The sequence below is a fragment of the Vespa velutina genome, chromosome 15 (genome assembly GCF_912470025.1).
Source record: "Vespa velutina chromosome 15, iVesVel2.1, whole genome shotgun sequence".
In the NCBI taxonomy this organism is placed as follows: Eukaryota; Metazoa; Arthropoda; class Insecta; order Hymenoptera; family Vespidae; genus Vespa; species Vespa velutina.
In genome coordinates this window covers 3,293,788-3,306,287 of record NC_062202.1, presented here as the reverse complement: position 1 = coordinate 3,306,287, position 12,500 = coordinate 3,293,788, and the positions used below count along the sequence as shown (strand labels likewise).

The 12,500-nt window shown below is 30.7% G+C and overlaps 1 protein-coding gene across 10 annotated transcripts in view; it reads right to left on the bottom strand.

The window, feature by feature from the left end:
* The window catches only part of LOC124954315, a 121,359-nt gene that overhangs the window by 1,453 nt on the left and 107,406 nt on the right, over positions 1–12,500 (bottom strand). For 6 of the 10 annotated variants that reach the window (XM_047507060.1, XM_047507052.1, XM_047507055.1 and 3 more), the window contains 11 exons: positions 9,435–9,537; positions 8,790–8,962; positions 5,079–5,529; positions 3,926–4,322; positions 3,559–3,808; positions 3,252–3,423; positions 2,939–3,178; positions 2,389–2,544; positions 724–878; positions 518–627; positions 1–370 (listed from right to left, as the gene is read on the bottom strand). The exon at positions 1–370 is cut by the window's left edge and continues 152 nt beyond it. In XM_047507060.1, the coding sequence (XP_047363016.1) occupies positions 1–370; positions 518–627; positions 724–878; positions 2,389–2,544; positions 2,939–3,178; positions 3,252–3,423; positions 3,559–3,808; positions 3,926–4,322; positions 5,079–5,529; positions 8,790–8,962; positions 9,435–9,537 (2,577 nt within the window). The remainder of the gene's footprint in view (positions 371–517; positions 628–723; positions 879–2,388; positions 2,545–2,938; positions 3,179–3,251; positions 3,424–3,558; positions 3,809–3,925; positions 4,323–5,078; positions 5,530–8,789; positions 8,963–9,434; positions 9,538–12,500) is intronic. The other 4 variants (XM_047507057.1, XM_047507062.1, XM_047507053.1 and 1 more) reach the window with 3 other exon arrangements.

Genomic DNA, 12,500 nt, shown 5'->3' with positions numbered 1-12,500 from the left:
TCTCCGCGACCTCGGGACGGCTTGACATTATCGTTTGTACCATCGATTCGCTCAATGTTAGGAAGTCTGGATTTTGAAAGAGTTGATAAGCTCTTGTCTTAACGAAAGCCAATATCATGTCGATTAAATCGTTCGCCGATGTATAACGCCAATAATAATTTTCAAGGGCGCATAACATCACGCAGACAATCTCGATACGTAGATATTGTTTAGCATGATGGAAACAAGCTTGAAGTAATTCTGGCAAATCATAGTGTTCGGCCGCGCATATCAGACCTGGTATATTGCTGCAGGTCAAAGGACAAGAGCCAGTATGTAGATAGTCCAATAAAATTCTGAAGGTTTCCGGATCGAACTCGATCACGTCGAACTATTAAAATTTATATTTGAAAAATGTGAGAGTTTTGTTAGAAAAGAAAAAAAAGAAACATTGTTAATATATATATATATTTTTTTTTTCTTTTCTTTTTCTTCTACTTTTTTTTTTCTTTTTTAAGATTAACGAATTAATAAATACCTCGGTTTGGGCAAGTTTTGCACGATCGACCTTTTGTGCGTCAGCATAAACGCTGAGCCTTGGTACAGCCAAATATTCAGCGGCCTTATCCTTATCCTTTGCGTCTTTATCTTAAAAATGAAGAAATGTTCAATGCCAGATAATATTGTTGAAATGTATATATATATATATGTGTGTGAATGTTATAAAAAAAAATTTATACTAACTACTGCAATCCTGTGAACTGGCCCATCGTTTACGATCCTCGCTCTGCAATGTATTACTTCCGTGTTTCCTGATGCTCCTTCCCCAACCGGCAGTTATGGTTCCGAGTCTCGAGATGGCACGTTTCACCATCGGTGATGAGGGCACACTTTTGGGCCTAAACAGATTAGAACCAGTATCTCACAGAATAAGCTAAAGCGGCACCTCGGGGTACGGATAGGATTTTGAAATAATGGACAAAGGATTTTTTATATTCTTTGAAAGACATGATTTGTTTGGAGAATCGATAAACGTCAAATGTTTTATATTATTGTTTTTCCCCTTTTTTTCTTCTTTTTTTTTTCTTTTATTCAATGATTTACAAGGAGACTCGCATGCCGATGATACAGCGTGTACGTTTTACGTCACAGTTTTACTATTAAAATTACAAAAAAAAAAAATATATATATATATATATAGTGTATGTAAGTAAAAATAAAATAAAAAAAATAAAGAAAAGTGTAAGAGAGATAGATGGTGCAAGAAAATTTAAGTAAAGCTGCGGTGCCATTAAAAAAAAAAAAAAAAAAAAAAAAAAAAAAAAGTTTTTCTTTTATTGCCTTATCCATAAAAATTTTTTAGTGTTTCATTGCAAATACACCGGAACGCAAACGATACTGTTATGCATTTGCTTCATATCGACGAAAAAAAAAAAAAGAAAAGAAAAGACATGCGACACAAAATCGAATAATATAAATATAAATATAAATATAAATATAAATATAAATATATATATATATATATGTATATATATGTATATATAAATATATCATTTGTAAAATTCTTTCGTTGAGCTTTTTAAAAGCTCAATATTTAAAAAGAATAATAGATAATAATGAGACGGAATAAACATGCGGTGCTTTAAGGATAGGAGACATGGATGTGCCGTGAAATAATACATATAATAATAATAATAACAATAATAATAACAATAATAATAACAGTAATTATATAAATATATATATATATATATATATATATATTTATACGTATAATATATCATATATAGAAACAGCATTCGACATTAAAAATGCAGGCATTAGTCTCACGACTTGAGAACATTCCAAGTATTAACTTAGTTATGATAATCCATTTGTTTTCTTTTTCTATTTATTTTTTAATTTTTTTTCTTATTTCTTTTCTCTCTCTCTCTCTCTCTCTCTCTCTCTTTCTCTCTCTCTCTCTTCTGTTCTTTAAAATTCCAATTCAATCAAAATTGCACGTGCAGAAAATAATAATTTTGCATTCGATCCGACATCAATATTGATTTCCTTTAGTTCGAGCATTACAAATAGAAAATTTGGAAAAAAGATTTTAAGCGCAAAAAGAAAATTATTCAAATGAGTAATTTTTTTCAATTTATTTGCTTACCTAATTACTGCAATAAATAAATAGATAGATAGATAGATAGATAGATAAATAGATAGATAGACAGACAGATAGATAGATAGATAAATAGATAGATAAATAGATAGATAGATATATAAATAGTTGGAGATAAGTACATACATGAATTCCATTTATATTGTTTATCTTCCATTTTCATATCAGATTTTCAATAATATGAAACTATGCCCGCGAGATTAACGTAACGATAGAGGAAAATATTATAATAGATGATAGCGTACCTAGGACTTTCCATATCGGGAACTTGTAGAAAATTAGAACTCTTTGGTTTTTGCGGACTAAGCAAGGTAGGTGCTGGTCTAGCTAACAATTCAGCGACTGGTACTTGAGGACTTCCAAAACCTGCTTGAATGCCATATAACATTTCTTGAAAGACCCTAAAACAATCAAGAAAATGTTAATAATAATTTTCATTTGATTTGAAATCTTTCGTAAGGATTAAATGTTATCGAACAATTTTAATCTATAAGAACAATTGTTTTTATAAATGTGTGTGTTTTCTTTTTTTTTCTTTTTTTTTTTTTTTTTTTTTTTTTTTTACGAAATTTGTTTGAGTACAAAATTTTTGAGAGTAAAAAAAAGAAGAGAGAGAAGAAAAAAGAAAGAAAAATTACTTTATGTAAAATTCAATTCGTTTTATTAGAAAACGACTAACTTTTGAAAGAAAAGAAGAAAAAAAAAAAGAAACAATCAGTTTTTCCAAGTAATTAAAAATGACATAAAAAAATATTTTTCTTTTTATTTTAGTATTATAATAATACATTAATTTACCTGCTTCTGACAGCCAAGATAGCTCTAACTCCAATAAATCGGACCTTTTGTTTCTGTTGACCAGGTACAAGGAAGGATACGTCGAAGAGATTGGCATTCAAAGAAACATTTTCAGTATTGTTTAAAAATACTTTGGTGAAATCTTTGGCCAGCTGATCGTAATCCTCGAATTTATCACGAACTGAATCTAAGAGGGGTGAAAATGGTCTCATATGTCCAATCGGTCTCCAGGATCCTCGTCTAGATCAATTAGATCATATCATAAATCGAATTTAATAAATGTAATACGTATCATAATAAAAACATTAATTACCTATATGGTTTTGGAATTTGTCCTGTTTCCGCGTGATTGATCAAATTAGTGACGATATCCTCCATCATTTGGCTTCTTGTTCTTTCTTGCATTCTTGCAAATTTTGGTGCCGAATAACTCGCCCTTTCGCCATTAACAATTTTTGTTAATATCCATTCCCGGAACATCGGACCTGTTTTTGTAATTTAACGATGTAAAAACGAAGAATGAAAAACAAAAGGACGTAGTTCAAAGTAAAATAAATGATTTGTAAAAAAAAAAAAAAAGAATGTAGATATGAAGATTCTTTTGATATAATGAGACGAACCTTTTTCAAAGACACTCTGTTCCCATAGATAAGGTTTGTACGCTCCGACTTCATCTCTGGTAACCACCGATACCTCATATTTGGTAATCTCTTTTTGAGGGCTTTTAGTTTGAGCAGCAGGACTCACGCGTACCAATATAAATGTGTGCAAGAAATGTGACTTTATACAGGCAGGATTGAATCTTGTTTTATCAGCTTCCAGAAATACGACGCAGACAATGTCATTGCCAATGTGTCTTTTCCTTTGAAGCTATTATTTTTCAATAATAATAATAATTATTATTATTATAATTTATATATATATATATATATTTTATTTTTTTAATTTATCAATGAAGGAAAAAAAGAAAAAGATTGTTATCATTACCTTTTGCGTATCGTGTTTCTCGTAGGGCAATAGGGTCGACACATGGAACATGATTTCAATGCCTCGCCAATTAGTATAGACCGAATAAATGCCAGTTAAATTGTGAACTGTATCAAGGCCACCTTTGTACTTGTCAAATCCCTTTAATCTGACCTTATCACCAAGTATCTGAAGGAATTCTTCGAAAAGCGGTGAATTTTCGTTGTTATCAAGTATCTCCTCTTCGGTACATTGTTCTTCTCTCACATATATCACTCCAACTTTCACCTCGGACTTGATAAAAGCTTGATCGAGCTTGAGAAGTTCCTCTGGGGTGTCCGGCAATTGGCCAAGCGTCAACGGTGGATTGATGTTCACCTCTTTACCAAGACTACGTACAACCTCTTCTCGATTGTACCTAGAGACGAGAAATATTGCTGTCCTTGACACATTTCTCAGAACTATTGAGAAAAAATAAAGAGAGAAAGAAAGAAAGAAAAGAAAAAGGAAAGGAGAAAGGAAGGAACGAAGGAAGGAAGGAAGAAAAAGGAAAGAAAAATTGAATAAACATGTTCCCTCGAAACTTATCCTTGGAGGCATTTTTAACTTCGTATTAAAAAGTTTTTCATTAATTTTTATTAACTTCGTAATTTGCCAAGTGAGACAAAGTACAAAGTACACGACTTGTTCTTCTCTTTGATTGATTACTAATGTAATTAAATCTTTTCATTTATATATATATATATTTTTTTTTTTATTTCTGTTTTGTTTTATATATATATATATATATATATATATATATATATATATATATATAACAAAAAAGAAAAAAAAGCGATCCGATTAATTGAAGTTAATTCGTTGAAGAGATTCATTACTTTTTCAGAAGATACTCGTATATATAACGTTATGACGTCGAATTTAGGATGTATAATTTGCGATACACGTACATTCATCACCACCACCATCATCATCATCATCATCATCATCATCATCATCATCATTATCATCATCATCATTATTATTATTATTATCATCATCGTCATCATCATCATCATTATCATTATCATCATCATTATCATCTCTTTATCATTATCATCACAAACACCAACATCATCATCGTTTATTCTCATTAGTCATTAACAACTATTTAGCTAATCTATTTAACAATTACCGATCAGCGAAGACACAGCTGGCTGGTATAAGTCCATGTACCGTATAACTAATTGCCCTTACGAGTATCCTAAATTGATCACGTCCATTGAGCGTCTCCTGTTTGATACTGAGTATAACAGGTCCAAGATCTTCGTCGTTGGTGAAATAATTCCAATGTTCTGAAGCGTAAAAGTACTTCTCATATGTTTCTTGCTCGACCGATGTCAATTCGAAACATTGATATTTTTCCCATTGTTCCTCGATCGCAGTTTTCTTTTTCAGGACGTCGTTCGTCTCGAATTCCCTTTCCTCGGACAAGGAAAATTGATTAACCTCGATTTCATCAGGATCTATACCATCCCTGACACTTCTTTCGTTGCTAAGGTCAGTAGTGATCTGTTGCCTCGAGCATTCGATCCAATAGCCAGGCGCCGGTATAAAGTTGTGCGGATACTCCTGACAGAATTCATCTAAAAAGTAATTGTTAAGATTTTAATCATAAATAGAAAAAGATACGAGGAAGCTATTCATTTATTTATTTATTTTTTTTTTCCCCTTTTAAACATTCCCTCATTTTATCAACAATATATTATTTCTTCCATTGATCGAAAAGAGATTGCCAATTTTTCTTTTTCCCTTTTTTTTTCTTTTTTTTTTCTTTTTTTTTTTTCATCGTAAAGAGAACAAAATTGGAATGACCGTTCGTTTTCTTTTTCGTTTCTATGTGTATGTATATATTTTTTCCTTTTACATATCTGTCGTTTTACCAGCATTATATTGTTACTCATTGATTTGAAAGATTGTCGATTAATTTTACCATAAAAAAAATAAAACTGGGACGACTGTATATATTATTTCATTTTTTTTTTGTTTTTTTTTTTTTTTTTTTTTTTTCAAATACTTTTCGTTCTACCAGGATTTATATTGTTTCTCTCGTCGATTAAAAAGATTGTTAATTTCTTTTCTATATTTTCTTTTTTTTTTTATCTTTTTTTTTTTTAAATCATAAAAAGAACAAAATTGCGACGATTATTTGTTATTTGTACTTTCTTATTTTCATTTTTATTATTACTTTTTTTAATGCATCCCTCGTTTTATCAACATTATATTGTTTCTGTCATTGATTAAAAAGAAACTAGAACGTGCCTCGTCGATACAAAAGCACACACATGCGCGCACGCACTCACATAAATATATATATATATATATATATATATATATATACATATGTATATATATACATACATACATATACGTACGACGACATAAAATTACATTTAATCTTAATCAACAGGACAAATTCATCCTCACGTAGCTCGTTCGAAGTTACGAGGGAAATCGTGTTTATGATTGCATCAAATCGTGGAAGCGCACAGCGGCTCTTCTCATAAGCAATTGGATCTCGTCAAGGGGTAGGATGAGAGATGAAATTTATTTACAAAAGCACATAGTGAAGATAAAAAATAATATAAAAAGCGCATCTGTGTAATATTGATAGAAGAAAGAAAGAAAGAAAGAAAGAAAGAAATGTGATAAATAAATAAAGAAAGAAAGATATAAAGAAAAAGGAAGGAAAATCATTATTGTTGAAAAAGAAACAACGAGAAGAGAATTTTTTGAGTAGTAAAGAACCAAGCAAATGCAATAATAGTCGAAACACTTTTAGAAAAAGATATAGATAGAGACACAGACACATAAACAGAGAGTGAGAGAGACAGACAGAGAGAGATAGAAAAAAAGAAAGAAAAAGAGAGAGAGACAGATTTCTTGTTGGGCAAGATGATTTTCTTCCACTTAAACACGTACTCCCGATAATGTTCCAGTATATCTTCTATCAATTATATTGTTAGTATTCTTTAACAAATTCGTCCTTCCATCTTCTTTCGAAAATTCTTCTTTCGAAGTTCTCTCAGGTTCTCGTATTTCTTCGTTTCGTTAGTTTTCTTTCCTTTTTCTTTTTCTTTCTGTTTTCCTTTCCTTTCCTTTCCTTTCCTTTTGCTTTTGCTTTGAACGTTGACGATAACGCAGTCGACCCACTGTAAGGTAGAACACCAAGCTGTTTTTAAACAGGGCTTGGTATTCAGACTTAGAGTGAGCCGCCTGTGTTGCCCCTTTTTTTCTCTTTTCTTTTCTTTTCTTTTCTTTTATTTGATTTCTTTCTTTCTTTCTTTCTTTCTTTTCCTTTTCTTTTTTTTTTCTTTTCATTTATTTTTTATATCTTTTCGACTCCTGACTTCATTTTCGATCCATTCATTTCAAGTGCGTTCCATTAATCGCTCATTAAAGAGCAATTAATCCGATCCTTTGTTGTATCCTATTTATTTTTCATAAAGAAAATCTTCACAAATAATAATAATAATAATAATAATAATAATAATAATAATAATAGTAAAAATAATAATAATAATAAAAATTTCTTAGTTGTTGTTAAGATCGATTATCTTGTCGTTAACTTGCTCGTTGATTATCGTTTAATTTAATATCTTTCTGTTGACGAGAGGTTAAAGTGTACAATGAAGAAAAGAAAAAGTGGAAGATAAAAAATGAATTATATATAAAGGTTTGCGTGTACGTGCATACGTGCTTACGTGCTTACGTGCTTACGTACTTACGTGCATGTATGCGTGCATGCGTTAAGGAGAGATTCTCACTGTGTGTGTGTGTGTGTGTGTGTGTATGTATGTGTGTTTGTCTGTCTGTGTTTTCTTTTAAATAATCGCGCTTAATCCAAGATAGGAGAAACCACCTGTAGCTATACGCCTCGTACATATACGCGCTTCTAAAAGTTCTTAACTTATACATACATACATATATACATATATATATATGTGTGTGTGTGTGTGTGTGTATATGTTCTGCTTTCTAAGCGACTCTTTGAATCGTTACAAAGTCGAGTTCGCGTAGAGAAATTGAAAGAGACAGGAAATGTGAGATGGAAAAGAAACTTGATAGAAAAAAGAGCAGAAGAAGGATGCGTAAACGAACGCGATTTAAATGAAGATTTTAAGGAACTGTTGAAAGAAAAAAAAACGAAGAAAAAAAACAACGAAAAAAAAAAAAAAAAAAAGAAGAAATATCGAAGAGCTCTTCACATTGTTTGTATTGAAATTTGTTCATACAAATATGTGTGAACTTTTTTCATTTATTCGTCGAACTATCTAAGAAAGAGACTTCTCCATTGATAAATATATCGTACGTGATTCACAATTTCTTCGCAATATGTAAATTTGTAAATATTTATTAATATCGTACGAACATTTCATTTATAAGTCGATCGAATCAATGAAAAACTTTTTCATCGATAATTGTATCCTACGTGTTCAGATTTGTTAGCTTATGATTAATTCATAAATATTTATTTAAATCGTAGAAATCTTTTATTTATCTTTTAGTCAATCGAACAAAGAGATTTCTTTTGCATTCGCAAATATATACAGATCTGTTAACAAATTTATACTCATAAATATTTTATTTATATAGTCATTTCGTATAATCAAATGTATGTTTTTGAATTTATATCAATTATATATATCAAATTCATACATGTTTATTTCTTAAATTATATCGTATTTTTAATGTTTTATAAAAAAAAAAAAAAAAATTTCTTTTATAAAGAAATCTTTTTCTTTTTTTTTCCGGCTTTTTTTCTTCCCCCCCCCCTCCCCATGTAACATAAACGATTATTACGACGTTGTAACGTTGAATATAAAAGAAACGACTATGTTCATACCTGAACAAGCCTGAGATGGCAAAAGGAAGATCAATGTGTTAGAAGATTTTCTTCTGGCAACCGCGTTGCCTAAACTGTGTGGCTTGAAGCTGCGCAACAGCTGCATGAAGTCCGAGCACTCCATCAGCGCCACGTCGGCAAAGTGTAACTCGCAAAGTATCTGATTTTTGAATCTGCGAAAGTAATCCGAAGAAATTAACGACGAAAAGAAAAGAAAAAGATCCCTTAAGAGGGAGAAAAAAAGAAAAAAGAAGAAAATCACCACGTCCTGAAAAGAAAATAAAACGAAAGAAACGTCAACGTCAATTTTTCTCGTTCTCGTTCTATCGAAAAGAAAAGAAAAGAAAAAGAGAAGAAAAAGAAGAAGAAGATGAAGAAGAAAATAAAAGCAAGAAAGTCCGTATTTTCAACCTAAAAAAAAAAAGAAAAAAAAGAAAAAAAAGAAAAAAAAAGAAAAAAAGGTAAAGGTAAAGAAGTTTCTTTCGGGATAATACAAACGTACATAAATAATTGTAAGAACAAAAAAACGAGTCCCTTGCGAGAAAAGTTACTTCGATCTTTATATTCCCCCTTTTCTACGGATATATAATACCTTATTCCAATGTATAGATATAAACCTATACCACAAAAATAGTAGCCACTCACCGCCTCGCCCTTTTCTGATTGATTCCCGTCAGATTGACGCCGCAGCTGTTACATTTTAGGCACTCCTCGTGGTAGTGGTTGTTGTCGTACAACGACGATGGTTCTTGAAACAAATAAAACAATGAAATGAATGAGCATATATATATGGACAAGTCGAAAGAAAGAAAGGAAAGAAAGAGAGAGAGAGAGAGAGAGAGAGAGATACATAGATAAACAGACAGAGAGACAAAGAGAGAAAGATAGAAAAAGAGAGAGAGAGAGAGAGAGAGAGAGAGAGAGAATGTTCAAGTACTCTTAAAACTTCGTCCTCTTAGACTCAAACACCTCTTTAAACTTCTTATTTTTTTCTTTTTCTTTTTTTTTCTTTTTTTTTTTTGTCGGTCTTTCTTTCCCTTTTTTTTCCCTTTATTCGTGTTTTTACTTAACGACCCTTCAACGAGCTCGTGTCGTCTAAGGGTGTGGCACGTACTTTCCTTGTCTTTTTTTTTCTCCCTCCCTTCCTCCTTCCCACCCCCCCCCCTCGCCACTCTCTTTCTCTCTCCCTCTTTCACGTTTTCTTTTTCTTTTTCTTGCTCGTGAGACTATCAAGAGAAGTCATAAAGAATTCCAGCACGTGCCAGAACTCAAGAATTTTGATATTTCGAAGCAGATGAGTTGCGATAGTCAGACTAAGATATATATATGTGTGTGTGTGTGTGTGTAAGTGCTTTCGTGTTTGTCCACGATAGTTTAATTATGCTACTTTAATATTGCACGACATACTCTCTTAAACACCTTACACTATTGCTATTTAATTTAAACACGTCAGTTATCCTCCATATTCGTTCTCTTTTTACGTCTTTATTATTACAATCGACTGTAGATCATCGATCATCGATCATCGATCATCGTACGACTTTATTTCTAACAATTTTCTTTCTTATAAATAAAATTTATTCCCTTCGATATTATTATTATCATGCGACATTAAAAGAAGATCGTCAATTGTATCCTGCGTGATATGATTGTTGTTTGTGTGTTTAAAAAAAAAAAGAAGAAAAAGAAAAAAATAGAAAAGAAAAGAAAAGAAAGGAAAAAAGATTCTGAAAGAATTTAATATATCAAATCGATTGGAAAATCAACTTTAATACAAAAGTAAACGACGTTAGATCCTTCTCTAGGATCGACAAACTTTTCTGTTAGACTGTAAAGTGGATTTCCATGTGTCCGACTTAACCTAGCCTATTCTACTGGTACAATCACTCTACTACTAAGTAGAAACATTGCTTTTAGGTCAGACAAGGCAGACGAATTTCGAGACTAATCTCGTTTTCTTATTCGAACCGAAGCACTTTACAGTAACTGTCTTGATACCATAGCGTTCGTTCAAGTTTCATGATTTATCGTTATTTTTTTTTTTTTTTTAATATAAATTCTCTCTCTCTCTCTCTCTTTCTCTCTCTCTATATATATATATATATTTATGTATATACTTCTTCTTCTTTTTCTAACATTCAATATTCACTTACTGTTCAGTACATTTTTAAATTTGACATACGTGATCGCAATTTGAAGTCGATTTTCCATACAAAATGAGACGTTTGTTTGATAAATACGCGCTCTATTTTACTACATACGTATATATTTATGTGTGTATATGTGTGTATGTGTATATGTGCGCGCGCGCGCGCGTGCGTGCGTATGTGCGTGTGTGTACCTTCTCTCATAGGTAATAACACGCCCACGTACTTCGCAATGGCGATTCAAGCTTATCGGTACTTCACCCTCATCTTCATTCTCCTCATACTACTTTTCTCCCTCTTCCTCTTATTCCACCCCTTCTCCTTCTTCTTTTTCTTCTTCTTCTTCTTCTTCTTCTTCTTCTTCTTCTCGTTTTCGGTCGTTATTCTCTTCTCCCTCACAAATATACACACACACACACACACATCCACGTAAAAAAGGGATCTCTTATCTTGGTTCAAATATTTTAACGTTCTCCCTCTTATATGTATTCTAATGTGATTAGTAAGCTATTTTTATAACTTTCTTCTTTTTTCAAATGTTCCCTTCTCTTCTTTATATATTTTCTTATCCCCCTTATTTGAATTTTTACCTTCCTTTTTTTCTTTCTTTTTTTTTTTTTAAGTGTATAAGTTTTTATAGGTATAATTTACAGGTATATATATATATATATATATATATATATGCCATATAAAATGTGTAGTATATATTATGTAATACAATTAATATTGTAATGTTTTACGATGTTACCAAAGAAATATCAAGATATTTTATATTAATATATTGGACTGTTTAATACATATTATAGATAAAATATAAATATTTGATATAGTAATAATTATAATATATATAAAATTGTACTACATAATATTATATATTGCTACATAATATATACCGATATATATATATATATATATATGTCAAAAAAAAAAAAAACAAAAAAAAGAAAAGAAGAAGCCAAAAATGTAATAAAAAAATATTCGTTTTATTCGGTTTCGTTCATACCAATGAAAGAATCTTTTTAATATTTTTTTTTTCCCCTTCTTTTTTTTCCTTTTTATTTTTTTAATTTGAACGATATAAAAAGAATGAATTTACTTTGAATCGTAAGAATGAAAGGCAAAGGATTAAAAACGATGTTTCACGAAACTACCTACTGAAAACTAGGTGTACATACTTTATGAATATTCAGTAGGGACGTTCACGATGTTACGCCCCGACTAGTAGACATCTCTGATGGCTCGTTCTAAATTCAAAATGTAATTACACGCAGATATCAAATGTTAGACCACAATTGCACGCGAGTTTTCTTCCGTTAGCTATGTCCCTTTATGTAAATACGTATGTGTATAGATATTTTATATATATATATATATATACATATGTAAATAAATATATGTGTGTGTCTATGTTTGTTCGGTAATAAAAAAGAATAACCTTTACGATTATTATGATGCATTCATCGAAGTATGATATTCTTTTTCTTTTTCTACTTATTTTCATTTTCATTTTCATTTTTATTTTTATTTTATTATTTTCTTTTTTTGTTCCTTTTTTTTCCTTTTC